The sequence below is a fragment of the Aythya fuligula genome, chromosome 2 (genome assembly GCF_009819795.1).
Source record: "Aythya fuligula isolate bAytFul2 chromosome 2, bAytFul2.pri, whole genome shotgun sequence".
NCBI classification, from domain to species: domain Eukaryota; kingdom Metazoa; phylum Chordata; class Aves; order Anseriformes; family Anatidae; genus Aythya; species Aythya fuligula.
This window is the reverse complement of record NC_045560.1, coordinates 81,779,573-81,807,077: the sequence shown is the minus strand read 5'-3', so window position 1 is coordinate 81,807,077 and position 27,505 is coordinate 81,779,573. Positions and strand designations below refer to the sequence as shown.

Sequence of the window (27,505 nt, the reverse complement as noted above, 5' to 3'; positions counted from 1 at the left end):
TAAAGTCATTTCACTTGTAGGCAATTCTTCCTCCAGCAGAAAGGCAGCCTCTAGACCCTGTTTAGGTCATAACTTACCACTTCCCTGCTTCCCAGGGGCTGTTTTAGGGATGGACCGTGAGAGCTGCACTTTCCCTAGATGCCATTTTGCCGTGAGGAACAGATAAGTTGCCAGTCAGCTGACTGCTGGTATGCTGGGAGGGAAACCTGACATGTTGCAAGGAGCACTCTGTAGAGATTAGGATGGGGAAGGGACAGAGGGGGGAAAAATGCCTAGAGCGTATTAGGATCCAGGGAATAAAGCACTCCACTGTGCCAGTGAGCTCATATGTGGCCCTGCTTGCAATGCATGATCTTTTCTGCTTTGTTTCTCTGTAGTTCCCTCTGACCATGTACATGTGCATGTTTCAGAGTCTCAGGGATTCTTCATTTTTTCACGAGCCTCCAAGACCAAATTATTTTGAATTTGTAAGGTCTTCATTTGTTGGAGTATAATGATGAAAAACCGAATGCAGAGAAACGTAGAGCAGTTTCTTTAAAACTACTCAATCAGTCAGAGGCCAAGTTCTCCAGTATTGCCTCTCCTCGGGGAACTGGCACACTGAGGAACTCTTCTGAGTTTGCCATCCCATACTATTCCTTGGTGGTGTTCAGCAGCTCTTTTGGAAGTAATGAAAATTCTGGAGAGTTCTTAGCTGCTCTTTTCTTCCCAGGGAGCTGAATTTTCTTCTGTCATTGAGTTCTGTAAGCAGTGTACTGGAAGGCTTCCTCTGGCTCTCGCTTTTGTGGTTCTGTGGTGCTGTCCACAGTGTGACCTGAACTCCGAGCACTAGTGCTGTTACTTCAGAACATGAGGTCCAGGCGTGCTTTCATTAATAAAGAGAAGACAAAGTACTCAGCCTATGCCTATTAAATGCTCACCATTCATTCTGTGTACCCAATAAGACAAGGATCTCCTAAGGAACAAATAAAATATTGCATAAATAAAGACTATATGGGTATGTGAGACTTCGAGAAGCAAATGGTGGGTAGGGAATGGATGTAGCAATGAAGCAAAACCAATGTTACAAGCGCAAATGAGCTCTTTAGATCTGGTCTGCAATTTGTTTCGTGGAGTAATATGGTAGCTGCTGGTTGTTATTCTCTGAACTGATGACAGAAAGAGACGTAGGGGTTTTAGCATGCACTGACAACAAATATGTAAACTCTTCACTGTCTGGGCGGATGACAGTCTGCGTACTCATTTCTTCTGAAGTTTCCACTTCAGTGGCCACTTCCACTGTGGCCTGTGCTTAGTAGTCCTAAAGCTGACAAATAGGTTGGCTCTTGCTGTGATTCCAGTTTAATTTTGCTTCTACTAAAATGGTGGCTGCTGTATCCTGTGCTTTGACTAGACTGTTAGCTTTCTGAGGTCAGCCAGAAGCTAATGAACCCTTCCTGCTTTTTGCACAGCAAGAAGACCTGGTCCAAAAAATCTGCATGGAGATGTTTGTAGGCTTGGTGGAAATAAGGGGTATCATCCTTCCGTGTACCTGAGGTGTGGGAGACAGAGGGATTTGGCCAACCTCTTTTCAGTGGTTTGTGGGGACAGGACCAAGGGGCAGTGGCCACAAAATGGAGCACAGGAAGTTTCCCACCAACATGCGAAAACTTCTTCATGGTGAGGGTGATGGAGCACTGGAACAGGCTGCCCAGGGAGGTTGTGGGGTCTCCTTCTCTGGAGATATCCAAGGCCCGTCTGGACGCCTACCTGGGCAGCCTGTTCTAGGGAACCTGCTTTGGCAGGGGGGTTGGACCCAATGATCTCTTGAGGTCCCTTCCAACCCCTTCAGTTCTGTGATTCATAGAAAAGGTTTGGCATAATTATTCTTAGTGCATAAAGGCTTACAGCTCGGTAATTCTTCTTTCACAGATCTTGCACACTGAGGTTGTGTCAGTACTAGTAATTTAAGAGTGATGAGGAACATTCCCAGGCACTGGGGCACCATCATCTGCACTACAGAGCTCTTCCAGGGCTCCTCAACACAACTTCAGCGCTGTGAAGTAACCCTTGCTTAAATGAGCCCTGAGCATGCCATGGTATTTTGGGTATTAAATGAGTTTGAATCCTGGCAGCAAGCTACTCTTTGCCAGTTAACCTCAGCACCCAGGAACGTTCCCAAATCTCTCACATGTCCCAAGCTTTTATTTTGGATTGCACAATGATTTAATTTCTTTTTCCACCATTTCATAAAGCAGACCAGAGACTAATCTTGTAAAATTTTCTCTACCAAGCAATGTAAAATCAAGTGCAATATTAATCCTTTAAAGGAGAATATTTTATTAATTACACACTTTTTTCAACCAAAAATCATTTTTTTGCTTTTATTCACACTACTGTTCAGCATAGTTCTAGACATATACATTTAATGAACATTATTAAAAGACTTTAAAATAAAGACTTAAAAGACTTTAAAATAATAACACGTTTACTTAGAGCAATTAGAAGTAGTAGGCCTGTTGAAGTTTTTTAAGATTTAAAAATTTTAAGAGTTGATTTTGCTTTCTGTCCAAGTCTTTCAAAAAGTGAGTCTGTCTTCCACATTCATAACTGATGCATAAGCTTTGCTGAAATAACGCATGCTCTTCAGAACGGAACAAAGGTACCATCGTGTTTCAAGACAGACTAGGAATTTTGTATAATGCATTTTCCTTGGATTGGTATTACTGTTTATTTTGAACTGGCATGATTATTTGTTTCAAAATTCCATGAAGGAAAATTTTATCACTGGCAAGACCTAATTATCTTGACAGCAACTTTGTGAGTTACAGGAGGTATTCGCTGAAAACTGCTTGGCAGAAAAGTCTGTTCCAAAAGGAAAAGTCTGTGCAAAAAGCTTCCAAATCTGTTTGGAGCTATTTGTTATTGCAAAGTCTTCAGGAAAAAATAGCCTCACTTTTTCCCCTGGTTCTCAGTCAACTTATTCCTCATTCATTTGCATCAAACTAGTAAGGAGATCCAGTCTTTGGCAGCCGAAGAGGGCTTTGGCAAGCTTTCCAACTGTAGCACCTTTGGAGCCTTCCCTCATGCCCCACTTAAGCAGCATTTGGTAAACTTTTTCCTTCAGTCCATCTCGTTCGTAGTCGTGATCGATTTCATCGATCTCGGGATCGGAGAAGCCCAGTTTACGAGCACAGTGCTTCCACTGTCTGGCCAACTTTTCTCTCACCAGGTTCAGATGGTTGTCGGTCAGGACAGTGTTGTTGTCTGAAGGAGGGGGGAAAAAAAAGGGCATAAATGTATTTTCTACTCCCCTCGCCATCTCAACTGCCCTTCCCAACTTATTTGTAGCATCTGCATCACGCCACTGGCATCTGGCATGTCATGAAACTACAGGACAAAGGAGGTAGGTGGTATTGCAGAACAGTATTGCCACAAGCCTTTACTTGCTTTATACCCTCCAAAGTACTGTGCTGATGTAGTTTCAACACAGTAAAGGATCTAGACGGTTATTTTTTCAAGCTGCAGAGGGAGAAAGTTGTACTGCTTTCATCGCTTCCAAAACGAATGATTCAGAGATAACTACGAGGGGATAATCAACCGAGATGTTTCTCTTACCAAATATACCCTGTGATTCATAGTAACTGTAAGATGTTTCTGTAGTAACAGGAGAGGTGCTGATGTGTTGGTTCTGCTCTTCAATCTTCATGTGATTGTAGGACCCGATCTGGATTCCGGAGCTGTTAGTTATGCTGTATTTGATTGAATCTTCTGTGTGAGAGAAGTTAAAACAATTTTGTAAACAATTGCATGTGGTTCAAAAGGTCAGGAAGTAACACGAAGGGTGAGGAGGAAGGTTCTGCTGTTCAGGGAAATGATTAAATGTTCCATGTACTTACTGGAAACTGTGAGCATGCTGCCATTATGCAGAGGGATGCTGAGCTTTAGTGAAAGCCAATCCTACTCTTTGCCATGGCAAAGCACCATAACCAAGCCATACCTGCCGGGTTGGAAGGGACCTTGAAGATCATCTGCCATGGGCAGGGACACCTCCCACCAGACCAGGTTGCCCACAGCCCCATCCAGCCTGGCCTTGAGCACCTCCAGGGATGGGGCAGCCACAGCTCCTCTGGGCAGCCTGTACCTTGGTCTTTCTCTTCTGGCCAATGTACCTGTGGAATCCCTTCCTGTTACCCTTTGCGTCCATTGCCAAGCTCAGTCCCATCCCTGCACATCCTGGCTGCAGCCCTGTGCTCTTCCCAGGCCACATGTCCCTGTTTCCACTGCTTGTGTGTTTCCTTCTTGCACCTCAGTCTGAGCACCAGGTCCTTGCTCAGCCATCCTGGTTTCCTCCCCTCCCTGCTCACTGTCTCACAGAGGGGGATGGAGAGTCGTGTGCTCTAAGCAAAGCATCCTTCAGGGGCTGCCAGCTCTGTTCAGCTCCTTTCTCCTTCAGCACGGTGTCCCAGGGGATCCCATCCACGAGGTCTTTCACCCGCAGGCTCTCAGCCTGTCTGGGGCTGTTTCTCAGAGGCGGCTTTTTGCAATCAATCCCTTCCCTAACACTAAAGGCAACACCCCTGCCCCTCCTTCCCTGCCTGCTCTTCTGCAAAGCCCACAGCCAGCTATTCCAGCTCTCCTGGTGTCCTGCTGATGTGATCCACCCCAGCACGTGTCCATGACAACAATTAGCTCACAGGTTTCAAATTGCAGCGCGGCTTCCAACTCCTCCAGCTCGTTTCCTTTGCCAGGTGCATTGGTGTAGAGGCTCTTCAGCTGGGCTACCAGTCACATCACCTCTTCAGAGGAACCCTTTGGGACAGCCCACAAGGATTTCCCCCTTGCTTCCTGAAGTGACGCTGTTCCCAGGTTGGCTTCCATCACTCAGAGGTGCATCCCCTTCCCCTGCTGAATCTTGTGTGAAGCCCTGCTCGCAAGCCCAGCCAGCTTGCTGCCCAGCACGCTTGCCCCACCTGTTTGGGCATGCCCTGTCCTGTCTCATCATTCCTGGTCTCTCTAAAGTGCATCCAAGATTGTAGGACCCCAAACTTTGAGCACAGTGCCGGCCACGCAGCCATTCATTCATTCACTTGGTCCATTCATCTTCATCTCCTTGGGTCCCAGTCACCAACTGGGAGGATAGATGAGAGCACTACTTGCACTCCCGATCCCCTTAGCACCTTTCCAAGGGACATGAAGCTCCTCTTGATATTCTGGAGTCTGTTGCAGCCTCATTTGCCCTCTCATGAAGGAGCAGGGCTGGGGGGCAGTCTTCTGGCCCCACCAGGCTTGGTGTAGCCTCTTCGTAACATCACAAAGGCCTGCGGACCCCAGGCAGGCAGCAAACCTCTCTGGAGAGGCTGGGTGGCCTCAGTGCCTCTCAGCAAGGAGTCTCCGATTGCTAACACCCCTTTGTGCCTTCTTTGAGGCGCTGGATCTGATGCCGGTGGTTACTGGGCCAGCTCTGTACAGCTGCCCTTTCCGAGGTTTCTACCAGCCCTAGAGCATCACATCTGTTGTGCAGAAGCCCTTCAGGAGTAAGGGGGAAATGAGGATTCCTACTTTGAGCAGAGATGAGGGGCTGTTCTCCCCTGTCCTGTGAGTCAGTCAGGGCTGGAAGCAAACTTACCCTCTCCTTGCCCGGCCTCAAGGTGCTGCTGTTGCACTGACACGTGTTGAGTGTAATGCAGCTTGTCGGTCTCCTGATGAGATTCCTGGATGCTATGCTGTATGTTGAGCTTCTCCAGTAGCAGAGCCATCAGTAGCAGAGCCATCTGCTTTAAAAGCTCACCCAGCTGGGAATTCATGTGTCCTTGACACCCACCTCTGCCTTCAGGCCCTCGGGGGGCTTCCAGATCCTGCTGTTCCCTGGAACCGAGGTCCTGGGCAGCTCCTTTGGCGCTTGGGAGGTCTGTTTGGGGGGAGGCATCCGCCTGGGGAGGCTCCACTTGGGTTTCAGCATCATCTCGGCAGATGCAGCAGATGCAGCAGGTGAAAAACATTCTGGTTTCAGCGGAAGGCTCCTTCTGTGGGTGCTCGCAGAAGAGAATAAGGTGTCCCGCCTTCCGAGTTTCCCGCGCGCGCTGCTGTGCCACTCCCTGCCTGCCGCATTGCGACTGGCTTGCTCAGCTCCCGCCCTGGGGCAGCTCGTGGATGTGGGAGTGGCTGCTGCTGCTCCTGGCCCCACCCCAGCCTCGTCAGCCACCCTCGGAAGGGCTGCTGGGTGCTGACAATCACCGACTTGTCTAGGTTGGAAGAGACCTCAAGATCATGGAGTCCAACCTCTGACCTAACGCTAACAGTCCCCACTAAACCATTTCCCTAAGCTCTACATCTAAGCGTCTTTTGAAGACTTCCAGGGATGGTGACTCCACCACTTCCCTGGGCAGCCTGTTCCAGTGCCTCACAACCCTTTCAGTGAAGAAGTTCTTCCTAACATCTAACCTAAAACTCCCCTGTCGCAACTTAAGCCCATTCCCCCTCGTCCTGTCACCAGGCACGTGGGAGAACAGACCAACCCCCACCTCGCTACAGCCTCCCTTGAGGTACCTATAGAGAGCGATAAGGTCGCCCCTGAGCCTCCTCTTCTCCAGGCTGAACAAGCCCAGCTCCCTCAGCCGCTCCTCGTAGGACTTGTTCTCCAGGCCCCTCACCAGCTTCATTGCCCTTCTCTGGACCCTCTCAAGCACCTCCATGTCCTTCTTGTAGTGAGGGGCCCAAAGGAGGCTCCCAGAGGCTGCCTCCATGCAGGAATGCCCCTGCACACAACAACCCCTGGCTACACTGTGGCAATGCACCTGCCCTGGAGCCCACCACCTTGGCGTGTGACAACTTCTCTTACATTTAGAGATATAAAGCAATAATAAATTATTTCAAGATCCTGATTTTTTTTTTTCTCCTTGTTAGTCAGGATGCAATGCCTACCCTGGTGGTTACCAAGACAGATAAAGGCTGCAGCACTTACCTCTGGGTAACTGAGGTACGGGAGGATAATACGTGAAAGTTCCCCTTGAGAAAGAAGTGGAGTCGTTGCCTAAACAGATGGTGAAAATGCCAAAATCATTATATACATAAAAAAGCACAAGAACTTGAACGTGACTGCAATGTTTGGAATTGTCTGAGTGCTTAGTGCTCTGAAGCACAAAAAGACAAGAAGGTTTTTTTACTGAGCAGGACTGCACCTCCTTGAATAGCTCTAGTTAAAGCACCACCCTTATCATGATTTTGCTCAGGGACTAATAACTGTAATGAAAAAAATCCTTGGATCCCAGTGAGGAGCATGGGATTCCACGGGGGTGTTTGACCACCTGGCTCTGAGATGGCAGTGTAGGATCACAACATAGTTATGGATTTTGCTGCCTCCTATCAGGTATTCAAATCTGCAGATTCCAAACCAAGAAGTTCCCATTGCCTCTGTACCTTTCTACTCCACAGCTCACTAGCAAACACTAAGAGAAGTTCCCCATTAGGACCCGGTACAGCTCTCTGGAGAAACCAGTCAAGAGCCTTAGCTCCTTTTTGGCTCCCTGAACTCAGGAGTCCCTTAACTTCCTGCAAATCAAGCTTTTTAAAAATATATATTTTCTTAAATGCTACAAATATATGAGAAAACATTCATTTTTTTTTTTTTTTTTTGCACATGCAGCCTATGGTATGAGTGTTACATTCGGTGAGTCAGAAGTATTTCTTTGCTTTTCTAGTGTGATTAGTTCTTGGCTTTGGCAGCAGCTGCAGCATTATCTGTTGTCTGCTGTTGTTAAGTTGGTAGCTGAAGAGTTAGGCATTGGGTCTGAGGCTTCTCTATTGTACTGTTGGCTTAGAAATGATTCAGTTGAAGTGAACAGCCTGAGATCAGTGAAATCAAGCAAAATGAAGTCAAAACTGGAGCATTTTAGCAACCTGGAGGCATTTCAAGTAAACAGAGAACCTTTATCACACAGATAAGCTGGTAGCAATAAGCAGGTGTTGCACAAACTACAAAACCATCTTTGCCACGTCATTTTTAGAAGAAAAATTGTGTTTTCAGGAACCCAGGAGTAGTGAGGAGGGGGACTCTCACCTGTGTCTGTGTCTGCAGTCTTTGGATACCTGTTTATGTTGATCTGTGAATGCAGGCTTGTGCCAGATTCAGGCACAGGAGTTTTGCTCAGGCTAAAGGTACCGGCTGATTGTGGATCCTCTGGGTTTCCTGGTAGGAGATTTTTAGGGTTTGGCCCATAAAAAATATCAAAATTTCCCCGTGCTGGCGTTGCGGGTGCTTGTGGCCAAAAATAAGGATTAGTGTTTGATCCCGTGTTTTCAGCTCTTGGGTACAGTTCGCTCTGCTGAGGAGCAGAAAACATCTTTGCAAACGGATCGTGGGAAACTCTTCGTCTCCTTTCTTCCTCTCTCATTTCAGGGGTGTATACCACGTGGGGAACTCCTGCTACTCCTGGCTTATCCATCCAGCTGCCGTGTATGTGGTAGTTGTATTCCCGCTGGAGTTTTCTTTCTAGATTGTCAGGGGACGTAAATGAGGTCTCGCAGCTCTCAACAGGCTGGTTCTCAGAGGAGGCAGCAAACTGGGCTTCGTTAACCTCGCTGGTCACGGGGCCCTGGGAGCTGTGTAGAGAATTAGGCTGATCTGAAAGGGAGGAAAATTAAATATTTGAGACATGTCCTAAGGCAAGGGTATAACCTGTTGTGATGACACTAGGATGTATTTTTAATGTTACGGTAATTCATAAAAGGTGAAAATGCAGCATCACTTCCAGCATAAACTGCTTTATATAATGCCTTTAGTGGGAAGTATTACGGAGTTGTATCTAGGAGAGAGGCATCTGGACTCACTGTGTTACTCTGCTTATATTGACACCAGCTTCTCAACCACTGAAATAAGAAATTCCTGGAGGTTTTTGTAGGGTCTGATTTCCAACTGAGTCCTCACTGTATCAGCTGGTATTTGATCAGTGCAAGACTAGAGTATAACAAGATGGAAAATAGGACCCACTGTAATTGGTATTACTTCACAAAGCATAAATAATTTGTCACTAAGGTCACATCTGCAAGTGATTACGCAAAAATCCCCTCTGGGTATTTCAGGATTAATCCTTTTTTATTTTGTCTAGTTGGTTCTTCATAGGCTCCAAGAACGCATTTTTACAAGTAACGCCTACCAGCGAAAATAGTCTGTCATCTTGCAAACTCATTCTTGCTATCGAAGGCAGCTCTCCTTCAGTCCCGAATTAGACTGAGTGGTGATGAACTACTCAGTCTAATTCGGGACTGAGTACACCAATTCTAATTGTTGTACTGCAACAGACTAGACAAAAATGTAAAATTTTGCACGTTACTTCTTGTCCTTGTGTTTTTTAAGGGCAGGGCTATAGTTAATTGCTTCAAGTTCTCAAAGCTTCACGTTTGTCTAGGAAATGTTGTGCGCTGCCCAAAGCACACACTTGCACAGAGCACTGCAAGCTTGGAATAAACTACATGTGCTTCTTGTTAGCTCAGGTTATGTCAGTGAACTAGGGTTTTGTGAACTAGGGAATTCACACTAAAACCTTCTATACTTAAAAGCATCTGTAATCTGTGTTTGTATGTGATTATTCATGCTAGGGATGTAACTATACTAACTAAAAAATATAGCAATAGGGCTGCCCTACTCAATCCATTGGTCCTAAAGATCTGTTACGGCAAGCCTAACCTTGGGGAAGATTGATTGGTTGCATGTTACAGTTCAAAATTATTAGTTTAATATTGTCTTTAAATTGTGTGAGCAAAATCAGTTTTTCTTTCTACTCAATTTTATATTGTTGCTTATAAATCAGTGCTGCAAATACGATCTTATTTCCCTTGCCATTAAGATACATTGGTAAACCAATTCCAAGTATGCTACCACACAAGTAAATATGTCATAACGTGTTAGTGAGATAGCTCCGTGAAACATGCAACTTATCCCAGATTTGATAGAAAATACCAGAGAAAGGAGAGAACTTATCTATTAGTGCTCCTTGACAAGACTCTAGGGACAGCAAGGTCATAAATAAAGCAGTATCTTATAATTACGTGTCCTGCTTGTATTCAGATCATTTGTAAGAAAGGTTGGACTGGGAAAAAGGAAAATTTGTGGAACTGAAGCCTATAGAACAAGCATTAAGTTTGTTAAAAGGATGGGAAGAAAGAGCAACTATGAAAAGTAATTACCAAATTGTCCATTGAAAAATTTTAATGTTAAATACATTTTTAAGCATGGAAGAGAAAAGCACAAGCCAGTGAAATAAAATGGTTTCAAACTGAAGATGCTGAAAATTTTGAAAGTGAATATGACTTTGGGGAGCCTGGGAGCAAATTTAGTCTTTGCAGTGATTACAATTCTCTCTGAAGTGCTGCATAATTGAATCTCTCCATAACCACTTAATGGTAAGATTACTTACATCGTACGTGGACCCAATTTTATCTTCAGCAGAGCACCCGGCATGATGTTAGGCTAGGAAGTGACCTGGAACACTTACCTATTTGACCGTTACTGGGATCTTCTGCTACAGCATCTATCTGAAGGGATTGCATCCTCTGCAGCAATTCGTTTGGCTCAGGCCACACTTTCTACATGTAAAAGAACATACAAGCAAATTATAGGTGCAAGCTTAATCAAAGGGAGTACCTGTAGGGTAGGGAACAGCACATGTGTGCAGTACAGAGACCTGGGTGAACAGATTCCATGAGTCTGTGGGGAGAGATGCCAAGCCCTTAACAGAGAGCACAGCCTAGCAGAAAATATCCACAGTTTTGCTACAGATGGGAAAAACCTTATCTTAACACCTTATCTTCAGTGAAGGGAGGAAGAACTGTAATGCAGCTGCAGGATGTGACGCTCTGAGTCGGCCAAGCCCTTACCTATGTGAGTATGAGCTTAATCCATACGGAGTGGTTGTGGATTGTCTGTCTTGGGCTTAATAGCTAGCCTTTCTGCAAACAGTCTCAGGGAGAGGAGGGTGCTGAGGTAAAGGTAGCAAATAGGCACCCTCTTTTCTGGATCCCTGTATAGCAAGCATATTCATCTACAGGAAAGAGGCAGGATGGAGGGTTACATTCACGTATGGCCACACTGACTTCTACTTTTTTTTTTTTTTTTTTTTTTTTTTTTACTGTTCCTGAGAGTATCAGGAATAAGGAGTTCAGAGGATATATTCCGAAAGATACAGTACAATTTCTCCTCTGCAAATCCTCAGCTATGCTAGAGTGCAGGCAAAATCCACTCCTGTTCTACTCTTCTGATGTTCCCATTACTCAGACTTCACTGGAAATAATTTTTTTTTCTTTTTTTTTTTTTTTTTACCTAGAAAAATGATTTCTCACTTTCTCTTAGTGCATCTTACTAGTAAAATATTTTTTTAAGATGCCTTTTATTTTCTAATGAAAGTTAAACCCAAGAAGTACGTTGTCAGATTAAAAACTGACAACCACTAATCTCTTCCCACAGTTTTATTTTCTTTCCAAAGCAAAAGACGACGTTCTAAATCTCATTACAACTTAGGTACTTAGATTTTACTTGAGTAACTGAATAGCCGTGTACCCCAGGCATTGATACTAGGTTCAAAACCATCATCCAGAGGGACCTCAAGAGGTTGGAGAAACTGGCTGACAGGAATCTCATGAAGCTCAATGAAGCTGGGGGTAAGTTGTGCACCTGGGGAGGAACAACCTCATGTACCAACACCTACTGGTAGCTAGCTGGCTGGCTGGAAAGCAGCTTTGCAGAAAAGAATGTGGGGCCTGTTTGAGCAGGGGGCTGGACCAAATGCTCTCCAGCTGTCCCTTCCAACCTCAACCACTCTGGGATTCTGTGGCCCTTTTAGTTAGGGGGCTGTAGGCTCTTGCTTCCACCATCACTAGTGTAGAGTGGAAAAACGCTTTCCCCCAAACCCTCCAACTCATGTTCTTAATGAAGCTGTACTAGCAGCTCACCACAGACTTGCTTGGATGCTATTCAGGTTCTGTGCCCCTCACCTGTGTGGTCTGATATGAAGGGATGCTTTCCTTCCTGAGACTCATAACCCAATTTCTACATAGTCCTTTGGCCCCTCTGATGCAGGAGGAATATCTGCAGAGAGCTAATGTAGCCAGTGTAATTGGCACTAATCCTGATTTGGGGCCGCTGTCATAAATTGGACATGTAGTTCACATCATGAGTTAGTTCAGTCAGATCAGTTCAGGAGATTTGTCCAATGAATTTAATTTTGCAAAGTTGTATCATTTTGTTGAACAGTTGACTGTGCTTCATAATTACCACGTGTTCTCTAAACCAGAACCTTTCATTTCCACAATTAAGGACTTGTTGATAGAAGGAAGCACTTTAAAAAACCAAAACTGTAAACGAATGGTTTCACAAAGGAAGTTGTTTTTTGTTAAAATAACTGGATATATGTCATGAGTCTGAGCCTCATTTTACTGCCAAGATTAAACCCTAGTTCTAGGAGTCCTCACTGATAGCTGTCAGTACTACTAAATCAAGTGAATTGATAAAATCTGTGATAAAAAGATTCTGTAATCAACCAATATTCAAGAAGTTCTCATTCTCTTATTTCTCAGTCCAGAAATCATTCTTTGTATTGTAAGTTGTAAACATAAAGCCAGAAAAGGAAGAGAGACCAACTTAAATACAAAGGAAAAATAACTGATTTCAGCTAAAACCAGGGGGCATTAATTTTCTTGCTGTGGTATTGCTCCTGGTCTCAAGCAGGCTAGGAATCACTCCATGCTGCCTGAACGCAACACAAAATTACATGCCTTAAAAAAAAAAAAAAAAAGAAAGAAAAAAAAAAAAAAAACACTAGCATGAATGTACAGAGTTTTTATTCTTACTCTAATTCAGATTCTATTACTTTTGAATCTCTGGGAATAATATTTAATTCTATCAATGAGACTTCCTGGACTTTGTCCAGCTGTGTCCTGAAAAACCTCTAAGGATAGTGACTGGCTGATGTGAAGCAGGACCCATTAGCCACTGCCCTCTGAGCCTCACCATCCAACCCATTTTTAACCCATCTGGTTGTCTACCCACCCAGATGGTAACATCTGAACTTGGACACAAGAATATTTCAGGAGACAGTGTTGAAAATCTTCCTAAAGTTCGGGTAAATGCCATACGCTGCTCTCCCCTCATTCACAGCCCCATCCAGTTTATCACAGAAGGAAATCAGGTTCATCAGGGATGATGAGAGCGTGGCAGAATCTGGCCATAACTGGGGATGAGGCACAGGGATGTTAGGAAACTGGCACTTTGAAATATTTAGGATGTTACTCACTTTTATCTTCTTCAGATCTTCTTCAATATTTTTTCCTATATTTTGATAGTAGAATGGCTTGTATGTTTTACTAATTTCTGTAAAAAGAAGAGAACTAGGTGAAAGTGGTTTTCAATGGAAAGTGATTTATACTGTCAACGATTTTGATGGAGAAGGGTTGAATAAAGGCTTCTATCACGTCAGAAATACCAATGGGAAAATGACACACACACTTGAAATCTATGTTCACATGATGATTTTTTTTTTGTCATATTGGTTTTTTGGGTGAAAGTGCTCTGCTTATGACCTGTGACTGACAGCACCTGCCCTGGACTTGACTGGCCAAAAGACAAAATACCATGTTTTAAGAAATAGAATACATTCAGTTGTATTCAGGTATTTAATAAGCAGCTGCCCTACCTCTGCTAAAGATGGAATTACTGAAAATCTATTAACAAGGTAAATATTAGCGTTTTGCTTAAGGGAAAAACAAACCGAGACACCCAGCACAACCACAAAACTGTTAGCAGTAGATAATTGCAGGTTACATATGGAAATAGTTGATTTGTTCCTCCTGGTATACACATGTCCTAGGAATATTGACCTGCTGTATACAAAGCTCTTGGAGCCCTTGTTCTAAGTCAAAATCTCTGTTTCCTGTCATATGTCATTTTTCTTTTTTTTTTTTTTTGGGGACTACAACTGAGGCAGAGAGAAAGGGCAAAAGGTGATAAGGAACATTGGCTTATATTTGATGAGTGCTCTTAGTCTCCTTCCCCGGACCATTCAGTCCAGACTTTCACATACTTTGATTGTTTTGGGATCTGACACACAAAAGGATGATTAGTCACAAGCTGTTGCGTTGCTAATGGCAGGCTAATCTGGGACAGCTTTTGAAGCAATTTTTGATGGGATATTTTCTCAGTTGTACCCAAGATGTACTATGTTCCATCCTATCAGCTTTTTTTTTTTTTTTTTGCAAGCTTCAGAAGGAAGGTAATACATTGTCAAAGACAAATTATCGTCATGCATAAAGTGTCTTAGCTCCATTCAGTCACTAGTGATCCTCAAATTTGTACATGTTGGACAAGATGCTAATTTTACAGGGAACAGACTTTACTGGGCATGTAAGCTGATATCAATTTTTGCTTTGAAAATAAAGCTATATCAAGAAGAAAACACTCAAGTTTGTTTTGCTGCATTATGAACTATGTAACAAAAATAATCCCAAAGCAATGTCTTACCTGCAAAGGTAGGCCGTTTCTCTGCCTCTTGCTCCCAGCATTGTTTCATTAAGTCAATAATCTCCATTGGACATTTCTCAATGATCTCTTCTATGTCCGGTCTATTTCCATTCATGATGCCGAAGCAAATCTGAGCTTCATTTATACCGTCTGAAAAATTAACATTTTGTATCAGATTGTAACCACCTATTTTGCTATCCCCAGAAGTCACATCTCTGTAGGTAAAAGGAATAGTGAAGCAGCAGCCTGTGTATTTCTGGATATGTAAATGTTTCAAAGAAAGATGCCTGAGTTAGACACAAATCTCTCACATTTGTGAATGTGAATCCAGGGCCTTAATTACAATACATTAGAGATTTATTTTAAGACTAATAGATTTCTTTTTATGCATAAGACATGCTCTGTGCGAGTAAGGGTGACAGATGTAGATTTCTAGAACTGAATCTCAGTTATGCTCTGTATTAGGTCAGAACACAAAGATTGCCACATAGGCAGTGTTTAGCCAGCTAGCAAAAATGAATCCATTCAAAACAGCAAACACAAGTTACTCTGGAATTCCATGGTCTGCTCCTACTTTTATGTAGGAGTCCATGTAGGACATTTAGGACAAGAGGGAATGACCTCAGGTTGCACCAGGGGAGGTTTAGGTTGGAAATGAGGATACATTTCTTCTCAGAAAGAGCACTCAGGCATTGGAATGGGTTGCCCAGGGAGGAGGTGAAGTCATCGTCCCCGGGGGTGCTCAAGGAAAGGTTGGACGTGGTGCTTGGGTGACATGATCCACGTGGGACATGGATCAGTGGTGACTTTGGAAGTAGGGGGATGGTTGCACCAGGTGATCTTGGAGGGCTGTTCTAATCTTAATGGTTCTGTGTATGCATGTTAGGAAATTAGCACCACACAGCTGAGAAGCAGTAACTGGCGGTGTGGACATTCTCCTTAAAAGAAAAAAAGCACATGTGACTAGCCCATGTTAGCAAATAGCATATACATCAAAGTTGCCATCCCGGCCGGCCCAAGGTTTGTCCAACTTCCACAACCAAACGCAGGTTTACATGTGAACCAAGTGGATGTGAATAGACTTTGTTCAGACTTGGACTCGTGCCCGCATTTCAAGTACAACTGAGATGTTCCTGACCACACTTAAGAGGACTGATGCAACCAATACTTAAAAGTGGCCATCAGATGCCAAACATGGGCTGTTCTTGGGCATAAGTGTTATAATCCACTAATCTTAACTTTGTAACTTTAAACACTTAGCATTTCCAACTTAATTTTGTGATCCAGTTCTTTTTGCAAGTAACTTACGCTCATATGGCTCTTTGTTAGCAAAAATCGCCCAGATTACTATGCCAAAGCTGTAAATATCTGACTTCTCATCAGGTTTTACGTTAACACTCCGTAAGTGCTCTGGGGCCATGTAGAAAAGCGTGCCAGCGTTATTCTGGGAAGCGCTCTTGATTTTCTTCTGTCGGGTGGTCTCTTCTTTGGTCAGCCGGCTCCAGTTCTTAAAGCAAGCAACACCAAGATCTGCAATCTGAAAAATGAGATGTGTCAGAGCCAGTGCCGTGATGGAAAGTAGATAAAGAAGTATTTCATGCAGTGCTTGGTTTTGTAACTATAGCAGGTAGTAACTTACCTGAAAATTGCATTTTTGCAGAGTTTCATTAGGAGAAAGGAAAAGAATGTTTGCCTTTTTTTTCCCCTAAATAAAATATCACTGCCAACTGGGAACGGTTAGGCTGAACCTTCATTATTAACGTAACACCACGTGGAGCAATGGCACAATGTAAGGGGAAAAGGTTGTTTTTGCTTGAAGCGAAAATGGTGTTCAAGAGCTGCTTTGTGGTACTCATGGCAGAACAGAAGACCCACAAAAGAAGCAGCTGAGGTTCAGAAATAATCTATGAGAAGAGTGTGTATCCCCTCCTCCTACAAGGCCCTTTCCATTTTGATTCCATTTAACGTGACCTCCTGAGACCTTTCTACAGAAAAGGCGAAGAAGAGGATCAAAAATTCTGTGATGTGTATGCTGCAAGAAACACAGAAAAGGATAGCATGAAATAAGTTACAGCCAGCATATCTGGGTACTGTGTGCTTGACAAGGGGATGTTACTGAAACATAAGGGTGCTGTTTTACAACAGTTAGACTAATGGCTGGTGGTGAAGAAAGTAATCCTTCCTTCCTTTTCGCACAGCCGCCTCTCATGTGCTCCCTTGGCTTCTCCTGTTCCAGCACTGACCCTTATCTGACCCAGGAAGACCTAAAGCAAAGCACTCAACCAGCTTGCTCAACCAAGTGCTCTCCAGCAGAAGGGTAGCACTGCCAAAAACTTAAATCGTAACCTGCTGGTTTGGCTTCCTAAATTGTACTGGGGCAGGGTGGTCAAATTAGCACCAGTGCTCATGCAAGGGAACAGGAGAAGACAAGTGGAAGAAAGCAGGACTGCCTCTCCTGGCTGCAGAAAGCTGTTAGACTCGTGTAGTTGTGTAACCCAATCACTCCAGATGCAACTGGAGTGACACATTGCCTCACTTCTTTTCTCTCTCTCTCTCGTTGCCTCTAACTAGCTTGTTGGTGGTCTTTAGCTTCTGACGCTTTTGGCCAAATGTAGAGGTGATATATTCAGAAGAAAAGGAGATTCCAAGTTACAACCTGCTGACATAGCAGGAGTCTGAGTTCGTGTCTAAAAGTGAGAGGTCTAATGTGACAGGAAAATACAATTTACATCTTCCTACATTTGCAGTTTCATAGAACAGCTGGTTACCCTTATAAGTGTTGGCACTGTTGGACACATTTGAGCAGATAGATCACACAACAGCTGCCTTACATGAGGCTTTTGATCCAACTGCTTAAAGAAGCCTGATCTGATTCTGAATTTGATCCTGTGTTCCAATTCTGTTTGTCTTCCAGTGTGATGGCAGACTAATTTGCTGCTGTCCATAAAAGCAAGCTGAAACCCCCAAACCAACCAATTTACAATTAAGGCAGATAATGAAGTGGTGATTTGTTGCTGTTATTTGTTTTGTCTTCGGTTTTGGTCAAAACCTAATACCGCTTATATCCGTCATCTGCAAGCTGCTCATGCTGCACTGTGGCTTTCTACTTTCTTAACCTTGTCTAATTACTTCTCAATAATGTGCACGTGAGAAACAAAAGGTGATAGAATATTCTTCACAGCATTTTATTCAGTATTTTTCTATTGCAATGGGGTGATCATTTCAGCAACTCACCTTGACCAGGACGTTTGATGAGGACTGCTCCAAATTCTACTCAGGTTTATTCAGCAGGAGGCTCTATATGTATGTGTCTTGGTCCAAAAGCCCATTGAAGTTAATAGATGGACTTTGGAACAGGCTTATAACTCATTCTTTGTAGTAGCTTCCTGCTGCTTTTTTTTTTTTTTTTTTTGTAGCTGCTGGCTGTCATTTAAATACGATGACTAAAGGAAAAAAGAGGGAGACAAAAGAGGAAAAGATAATAGACAAAAGAAGGAATGGAATAAAAAGAAGGAAGTAAAGGCAGGAGGAGAAATTACAGTAGTAATGGACAAAAGGCATGATCTTTAAGACATTTAGTTTCAGTCTGTGGGCTTAGTTTTTACTTTATAGCTGTTTCATTATTTGTAGTTCGCTAATTCTCAATAATATTATTCTTTCTTTTTTAATACCCCTAGTGATTTTTTTTTCCACAGATGGGAGGAAGATTATGCAAATCTCAGGTGCAAAGCTTGTACAGGTCATCATATTTCAGGGATCCACTGCTAACACTCTCTTAGCAGTAGCTCACTGGACTGCAGAGGATCACCATCCAGGAATACTAAGCAAAAGCAGACAAACTGGGTTCTTCACCCCAAATCATCAGCATTCTCCATTTACTTTCTCACACATACCTTAATGTGGAAGTCTGCATCCACAAGGATGTTTTCTGGTTTTAGGTCTTTGTGGACTAAGCCTTGCTCATGTAGATAAAGCATTCCTTCTATGATCTCCAGCACAAAACGGCCTTTCACTGACAAAGGTATGGAGAGCTAAAATAAGGAACAAGAAATGCCATCTATTACAAAATGCTACTACAACCATCAAATCAGAAAACAGTCTTTAAACGAGTTTGTTTCTCAGGCCCCCGAGTACCTCTGTTCAAGCCAGGCTAATAAAAAGAACCAAGGTCCTTCTCGGATCTAAATTCTTGCATTAATATAATTCCGGAGTCTCTCCATATTTACAAAAGCATTCTTTTTTAGCAGAGTCTTGAAATATTTCTATAAATACGCTCCCATAACTCTGAACCTACAACTGCGGTCTCCTCCTCTGTGATGCACAGGAAAGCCATAGCTGTCCTCTGCTTTTATAATCTGCCATCTCTAGAGAAGGCAGAGTGAAACTGGCCCCTTAATACAGAAAGAATTAGAAACTAAAATGACTGCATCCTTTGGAGACGGCAACAACATCCTGACCCTTTTGAGCATCTTATCAACTCGGAGGAGCATCAGGGATGAAGCAATTCGCTGTTCACCTTCTGTAGCACTTTCATCATGTTCCCCCGGTCCACATACTCCATCACAAGTGAGTAATTTCCATCTTCCAAAACTATACCCAGTAGTTTTACCACACGGTCGTGCTGTAGTTTGCGCATAATCCTGCCTTCTTCAAGGAGGGAAGCATTGTATCTGCAAAACAGCAATTACACTGAACGTAGGCTAGATAAAGCAAAAATGCTGTGGATTCGTACCCAAAATCATGGCCCGAACTGACAGCCTCCCCCAAGCCACTCTAAGATGACCCATAACTTCTGTTGTTTTAAACTGGTACAGCTTTGTTCATGTCAGGCTATGTTCTCTGCTCAAATGCCTTGTACAATGACTGTTAGCACAGCCTGATGTTAAGGCATGCTTTTTAGAAAGTGAATAAGCATGGTTTTTTGTAAGTGCACGTAAGGTGGCGTATCCCTGAGCTGAGGTGGGATCGGGGCAGGGCAGGGCTGGAAGAACCTTTGCACAAGGAGGATCAAGGCACACTCTGCTGCCTCTTGTACAGGAAACTACCCAGGCCTCTTTCCTGAAGTGCTGCTGTTCATGTTCACTTCCAAAATGGATTTATTGCACAGGAATCTACCCACACTTCCTCTGCAGTGCTAGAGGAGGTGGTTGTTTTGTTTGCTTTAGGCTCATTTAGAAGTTTGCTTAAGGCTTTTGATTCAAGACTTTAAGGAATAAGATACTTAAAGGCCTGGCAGGCTTATCTGTTTTAACTGTGTTTGTCCCAAGCATCAGTGAAGTCTGCAAACTACTGGAATTGCTTTCCACTGGCAAAATAAAAACCTAACTTATTTATCATAACACAAACTAGAAGAACATGGGTTCTTGTCTCTCTCTAGTGGAAGACTCAAGGGAGAGTTTTAGGATAGTTGTGATGGTGAGGTGGTAGAGCTCGAAAGTGATGTGAATCCATTGAATTCCACAGCTAATTCAATCCCTGAATTAAATCAGTGTGCTTAATTTACATTCTTGGTATTATAAAAATAGGGTTGGAGTCCTGCTGATGGCCCGTGTGTGTTTATTTCCTAGTGAACATCTACATTTGGACAGCTATATTGGAAATAGATCAGCAAGTCTGCAAGTAAGGTGTCTGCTGAGTTGCTGAATTTACCTAGGTGTGTAAGGGTTCCCCTCCCTAACAATTCACAGCAGTGCTCACCTTGCAAAAGAAAAGAGGAACTTCACTGCAACGATGAATTAAAACTCTAGAGAAGTTGGCTAATGAGGGGAAAATGAAAACTTGCAGGACAGCTGCTAGTACTGTATCGACAACATTTTCCCCACATACAATACCTTCAGGATCCAAAGATCTAAAATTATAATCTTGTATTTAGAATTATCTCCATTGAACGTAGAGGTTTCCTTAGACTGAAATATAAAGATGAGAACCAAGATCAGTAACTCACTCGGTGCGCTGGGGTCCCGTGTACACGGTTTTTAATACTACGTATCCATGTTTTCTGTGAAAGCATAAAGAAATTGTTCCACATCCTCCAGCGTCTAACTGTTGTTTTTCAAGCAAATCCCGGGTGCTCATGTGGATGTCATCCAGTGACATGTTTGCAGTCTTAGCAACTTAAACGAAAGGAAGTATCCTAGTGCTTCTGGACCTGCATAAAGGAAGAAAAGCAAGTGTCATTACTCTGCGTTTAGCTGTTCCACTAAGTAAGTGTCTATGTAAGGTGGGAGACATTAGAATCTACTCTCGTGACCCTTCCGAACTAGCTGTGTTACAAAGGGCCTCAGTGTGAAACTAAAGAGGCTGTTTTTCTCTCATAGGATCGGTTCCAAAGATCACAATGATTTATTCTGTCTACCCACTAGAGTCGTGTTAAAATGATGTGAAACCATTTCTTCATCTGAGGATCTCCAAGTGCTGTTAATAAACGGTTCTTATCCATAGAATATGCAGCAGGTTGTTACTGTCCTTATACTTCATGCTTGGAAAAAATGAAAACCAGAGAAACAAGGGCCAGGGCTCCAAAGGCAGGCAGTATGTAACAATTCCAATAGGTTCTCGTTTTCTAAATTGCCTGAACATGGGTCTGTCTGGTGCCTAGATACTTGTATAACTCTAAGCTACGTTTTAGGCATCTTTGCAAGTTCAGCTTTCAAGAGCTTGCTTGAAGCTTAAAACAAAGAAAAGGTCTCTCTGGAGGGTGAAAGTGGGAAAATTATTTTCCCAGCTGCCTGAACTTAAGGACATGAAAGCTGGGAAGGACTGTGGTGGGAAAATGAGGCAACACTCTACCGCCCCCCCCCCAAGAAAAAAAAAAAAAAAGAAAAGGGATGAAGAAATTATGAAGGCTTGCAGTAACTCCTAAACACATCAACAGGAAAACACCATGAATTTGGGAAGCCTTGAAGTGGGTAGGTAAATCATCCCTGGGGGATGCCAGAGTAATTTTAATCTTTTGTTAAAGCTGTGGTGTTCTCTTTCCTGGCGCCTCCCTCAGGAGGTAAAACCTTAAAAGAAGGCTGCACAAACCTGTGCCTTTGGCATGCATCAGCAAGCTGCATTGCTAGCACAGGTGCAAACTGCTAGCTCTGCTTCTTTATCACTGAACTCTTACCTTAAACACTTTACGTTGTGGAAAGAAAAGGTTTTCTGACAAAAAGCAAACTCGTAAGAGACTACAGCAGTTGTTTAGTCTCCATTTCTTTTGGGTGGTTATGACATGGATATAACAAAAGCATTATTCCCGAGTGCCCCTGTCAGCAGTGGTAGATTAGCTCCTTCAGGTAGTTAAGAGCTCTCTAAATAGTGTCAAAAAGGGCTTCCCAAATATTTCAGACCAACAACTTACTGCTAACAACTATGCACCTGTATCTTAAAACCTCTAATTGCAAAGATCTTCTTAATGTCGTTATGAACATCAGCTACAGCCCAGTTACTACAGCCTCTTTTTGGAGGCTGGGAAGTAAGGAAGTAGCGAAAGGGTTTGTAAAAAGCACGTGCTGGAGGGCAGAGAGATGCTAATGTGCAGATCTGGATGTTGGCCGGCCAGTTTGATACTGACAAGCCAAAACTGGGAAGAGTAAGCTTTAAAAAGACAAAAAAGCTTTTTTTTTTTGGCTTTCCTGGCTTAGAAAGGATGCAGATTTTGTTTTGCTGGGGCGCTAGCCTGCCTCGAGAGCACAGGACTGAGGACATGGCAGTGTTCGTTTACTAAGAAGGTAAGCTCAGCTCTGCCTAACATTTATTATGGGAGATTTTTTATTGCATTACAGCTAGTCAAATACTGCCACGAACACCCACTGCTGCTCGCACAGGTGAGCCCTTGTGTCCCCAGCAGCTCCTGGTGCCAGTCTCTTTGGCTTTCTTGGTGAAATGCCACCAGCTGCTGTGCTGGTGGGGTAGGTGTCACCGCTACAAAGGCCTGGATTCAGCAATGAGACCTTAATGTGACCCAGCCTAACATCTCACTTCGTATTTTTGGGGTCTCCCCTTAAAGCAGTGGATCCAGGCTGCGTTATCTGTGGCAATTTTGGCATGCTGAGCTTCGTTCAAAGCGAGGTGCGCTACGGGGGGTTGTGCTTGTGGTGGCAGGGGGATGGCAGCGGGGGATGAACGGGCACCGAGCCCGGAGCCGCTGAGATTGGGGTGCACGGGGCAGGAAAATGGAAGCAAAAGCGAAATCGCCGAGGCTGGTGCCTGGAGGAAGAAGCGGGACGGCTCCCCGCAGCCCCTCCTCGAGCTGTCAGCACCCCCAGACCCCACGGCCACAACTCCGGGGACACGAGGGAGACGATTTTTGCACCCAGAGAGCCAAATTTCAGCCTTCCCCGCACTGCCGGGGCCAAATTTCAGCCTTCCCCGCACTGCCGGGGCCAAATTTCAGCCTCCCCCGCCGCCCAGTTCCGCCTGCCAGGGCTCGCCGCCGCCCGCCCCCCTCACGGCTCCCGCGCTCCGCCTCGCCCGGGGCCCCCTCAGCGGGGTGGCCGCGGCTGAGGGCGGACGGCCCGGCTCCCCCTTCCCCGGTCCCCCCGTGTCTCACCGTGGCCGTGGGACGCCTCTGGTCCCGGCCGAGCCCCCCACAAGGGCGGTGGGAGCAGCTCTCGGCCCGCCCGGCTCCGCCAGCGGCCCCGGCCCCGCCGCTGCTGCGCCTGCTCGGAAGCGGAGGAGGTGGCTTGGGCGGCGGTGCTGCTGCTGCTGGTGGCGGTGGTGGTGGTGCTTAGGGGTGGATTTGTCACGATGCTTCCAGCCCCAGGGGATTGCTCTGCTCCTCACGGTGCCCTGAGAGTGCTGTGGTGCACATCTGTGTGGGGAGGCAGCCCTCAGCTTGAGTTTGCCTTCCCAGAGTGGAGGGCAAAGTCGAGAATTGGGATGGACACAGCGGTCCAGGAGCTGGTGTCCTGCTGGAAAGTGTGGCCCCAGGCTGCTGGAGAGCTGGAGGAAACACAGTGCCCACGGAGGGGGTCATTTAACTCCGTGCTGGCCATCTCCTGGGTAGGATTCCTCCTCGGCTGTGAAGGACTTTGGAGGTCCAGAAAACCTGGGATGTTTGTCGATTAAATAAAACAAAGTAAATCCAGATGTGGTGTCTCTCATAGCCATGGGAAGGTCAAGCAGTTCTGGTCTTCTGTTGCCAATCCCAAAATTTGCAAACTATTTTGGACAACCTTTTCCTTCTGGGTTTCTTTGTTACTATTTTTTTTTTTCCTTCTTCTGCACTTTGCATTAGATACATGGCTGAAAATACGGGCTAAAGACAGGAAGTAAGATGGCTAAATTTGTAACAATTGTGTGGTTAAAAACATTTCAGTCTCGTTCAGTTGTGATTTACCAACAAGCATGAGGCAAAAAAAAAGACAGAAATTAACATTTATTAGTTTGCACTCAAGAGCGCTCAGTGTTGCTAGTTATCACATCCCTTCTTGAAAAGAATAGGGAAAATAAATTGATCCAAAAATGCAATCTGAATTTACGTAGGATTCTCTTAATTCTGATGGAGAAGAAAGGATGGTTATCCATTATGTGGATAAGGTCAATACTGCTTTAATGCTTTTCACAATGATGTCTTTACATGAGCAGAAATATTTAATTTTGGTATTAATGAAAACAAAAAGCAACCTAATGGGTTTATTTTCCTTTAGTTGAAACTTTTATTTTTTATTTTTTGTAATAAAATCCTCAGCCACCAGGAAAAAATGTAAATACATATAATTCCAGTAGCCTTTTTTTCTTTTTGCATGTAACTGTTTTCCTTGTCAGCAGGATGAAAATTGCTGTTGCCAACCATGGATGTGAAACTTGCAGGTTCCATTGCACCTTTCGTAGGGGCTGATAAATAGAAAATATCAAAACTACACAGTGCTAGACCAAGGCTACCTGGAATAGTTACCTGCCTTATTAATCTTAATAATAAAATCAAATCACGGTAAGCTCAAGGCACGAGAAGCCATGACTTTTTAGCTAGTTTTGACCCACCAATTCAACAAAACTTCTATTATGCTTTCCTGAAGCCCCAGAGGGCAGAGGAGGGAGAATCTGCAGCACCGTGTGACCGACAGTGTTGACACATGGGAGCACGGCTGCAGAGCGCAGTGCCCCAGGGGGCCTGGGAACCACCGTTGGTTGTGGCTGACTGCAGCCACAATTTTCTATTGCTGATAAGTTGAAAAGATCTTCTGAGGTCCTCCCTCGATGCTGAGCTGTGGCCTAGCAACAGAAATATGAAGGTGTAAGTGTGGAGTGTATTAAGAGGAATTACCTTCCTCTTGACTTCATGATGAGTTCCAGTGAAGGCAACACCTTTGCAGTGCACATTCCTCTGGAGTAAGTTGCATGTGCAGGTGTGGCAGTTCTCTGTGACAGTGTTGCTGGCTAGTCCTTGTTTTCTTCTCTACATCAGTTATTAACAAAATGCTTTCCCATTTCATCAAGGGCAATTGGTAATTCAGAAACAGCTATGAGGTACTTTGGTTGCATGGTCCCGGAGAAGAAGCTGGTTTTCTCTCTCCTGATGGAGTTTTTCAAAGAGATCCGAATTCCTGTGGGTTCAAACAACATTACACAACTCCTGATGAATCTGGATGAGTTTAAACATGCCTTAGGATGGTTGGAAATACCTGGTCAGGAACAATTATTTTACTAAGTAGCGCTGCTCAAAGATATAAGCACTTTACTAGTATTTGCAATTACTAATTTTTTAATGTCAGTCTGCACCAAGTGCTGTGACACCATTATTAGGCATTTCCTTGTATTTTGTTCTATGGAGAATGTTTCCGTAAATACACGAACACCAGTAGACGAAAAATGGAAGCAACAACACTATTACAGGAAAAGATATTTCCAGGACTTGCTTGTGAAATGATCAACTACTGCTGCTAGACTAAAGGACCCAAAATTAAACTTCTGAAATGCGAGGGTACTGCTCTAGGCTGAGTTGCCTGAGTTGCCTATACTTCTTGCCTGAATATTTGTAGGCAAAGGTGCTTTTAGACGTTTTGACTTGAGTCTTGGAAGTAAGGCTGGGAATGCTCTCAGTTGATCTTTGTAGTAACACACCTGATTTAAAAGGAAAAAGACAGAGCATTGCCTGAAAGAGTGTGGGAGGGGAGGCTCAGCTGCGACAGCAACAACAAAACAGACCAACTGGAACAGGGCAGCATGTTGCCATTATGCTCTTCTCCCTAACCTGAAACAGCTGAAGTTGCTCACTTAAGTCTAGCCTTATTCTGATGAAATCAATGCTGCTTTGACAAGTCTACATGTGGCTTTTAGTGTATTGTGGTTTAGATGAGCAGAAATTGTGTAGATCAAAATGGCTGCGATGTTTCCAGTACTACTAAGAAACCAATACTGTCACTTCCTTTCTCTTTCCTTATTAACCACAGATTGCTCTCTATTGCTTTTCTATCTGTGAAAATCCTCCCTCGAGTGTTGAAAGGGGCTGTGTTTGACAGGCACGTGCCCCAGCACGTCAGCACAGTGACACTTGGCTCAGCCCCAGCTGTCAAGTGCAGCTGGCTGGCTTCCAAAGCACCTGGAAAAAGAGACCTTCAGGAAGTATGGCTTAGCCTGGTAGGTGTCCACGTGCTAGACACAGCTCACAGCTCTGATTGCGTCTTCTCAGAACAGATATGGAAGAGGTAGATGTGACACGAAAAGAAGTTGACAGGAATTATGTGGTCCAGGGAACAGTTTCTGTATGAGAAAAGACTACAGAGATGAGGACTGAGATGACTGCAGAGAGTTACAGCTGAATAGTTGTTCTTGGTTTATTTCCCTGCCCCATCATATATCCCTCACCATGATGGCTTTTAAATTGGAATGGTGTTCATGTAGAGTTCACTTCATGAGGACTTAAAGCATGTGGAGAATGATGATCCAGTCTACTCACATTTTCAGGAGGTTTTTGACAAAGTTTCCTATCAGAATTTTTGAGGGAATCTAAGCAGGTAAGGTTAAGAGAGAAGGATAGAGCATGGACAGATGTTTGAAAGATAGCACAAAGAGGACAACAGTAGATAGTTCTCAGAACAGGGGGAGGTTTCAAGTGAGGTTCTGCAGGGATTCGAGCTGTTGAAAATAAGTGACCTGGAAAAGGATATGAGCACTGAGGTTGAGAAAGTTTGCTGATGATAGAAATTACTTGGAGGATGGGGGACACGGAAAACAGATTGTGATGAGTTGTGGGAAAAATTGTTGAGTGACCAGGCAATGAAACAAGAAGTGAAAATTGAGTTATATAAAGGAGAGGACATGAATAAGAAAAAGTTACCCTGAACTGATGTATAAAATAACGGTCTTGAGTTGACCATTAAGACTGTCAGCCAAGATCTGGGGTTATAACAAATGAAATCACTAGCTCAGCAGCAGTCAAAAAAGTAAATCATACGTCAGAGCTTATTAGGAGAGGAGCAGAGAAAATCAAGCGAATGCAAGAGTCACCCTGTGGACCCTGCATGTGCTTCTGGTCCGCTCTCCTCCATAAAGTGACAGGGAGACTGGAAGAGTTCAGAAGAGGAAAAAAAAAAAAAAAACAAAAGGATCACCAAAGGCCAGTGCTGCCTTCTTTAAGAATAAGTGAACTTTTTCCCACAGCCTGGGAAAAATATTATTTAGGAGGCGAAGTGATGTATGTCTACAAAATAAGTGTCATCCGGATGAATGGATGGGACTGAGCATTTACTGTTGACTGGGAGGAATCCAATGAAGCTACTGGCAAGCAGGTTCTTCACCCTCAGTCTCCCACCAACTCCAAAGCTTCACGCAAGAAAAAAGCTGACCTGCTGAACTTTGCTGAAGAGCATTGGCTGCTTAAAGTTGGCATAAATCCACGGGAAGACTGAGCAAAATACAGAGAAGAGATCTGCTGGGGCTGGTAAATGTGGAGAAAACATACATAGCTCAGGAAATCCCCTAAAGTAAATATAGTCAGAGGCTGGGACAGCATTCAGGGGAAGTTCTCACTCTTCCTGGCCTATTTACCACTGTGGAGAAAACACTCAGGTTTGGAGAATCTTTATTCAG

General features: G+C 44.0%; 1 protein-coding gene across 1 annotated transcript; it reads right to left on the bottom strand.

Moving 5' to 3' along the window:
- Nucleotides 1-2,468: 2,468 nt before the first annotated feature.
- Nucleotides 2,469-23,084, bottom strand: RIPK1 (receptor interacting serine/threonine kinase 1). Its single transcript, XM_032183123.1, has 12 exons — nt 23,025-23,084; nt 20,433-20,636; nt 19,005-19,158; nt 18,382-18,519; nt 15,797-16,025; nt 14,489-14,638; nt 13,266-13,342; nt 10,473-10,563; nt 8,039-8,602; nt 6,944-7,012; nt 3,598-3,750; nt 2,469-3,246 (listed from the first exon to the last, which is right to left on the bottom strand). The coding sequence occupies exons 2-12, from the start codon at nt 20,582-20,584 to the stop codon at nt 2,960-2,962; spliced, it is 2,064 nt and encodes a 687-aa protein (XP_032039014.1). The 5' UTR covers nt 20,585-20,636; nt 23,025-23,084; the 3' UTR covers nt 2,469-2,959.
- Between the last annotated feature and the right edge of the window lie 4,421 nt (nt 23,085-27,505).

Bases quoted from the DNA above. Each gene is read 5' to 3' on its own strand.
- RIPK1 (XM_032183123.1), bottom strand. From the start codon at position 20,584: ATGTCACTGGATGACATCCACATGAGCACCCGGGATTTGCTTGAAAAA. The intron at 10,564-13,265 runs GTGAGTAACATC...TTTTACATGTAG, and splicing joins AAGATCTGAAGAAGATAAAA to AAAGTGTGGCCTGAGCCAAA. The intron at 7,013-8,038 runs GTGAGAGTCCCC...CCATCTGTTTAG, and splicing joins GACTGCAGACACAGACACAG to GCAACGACTCCACTTCTTTC.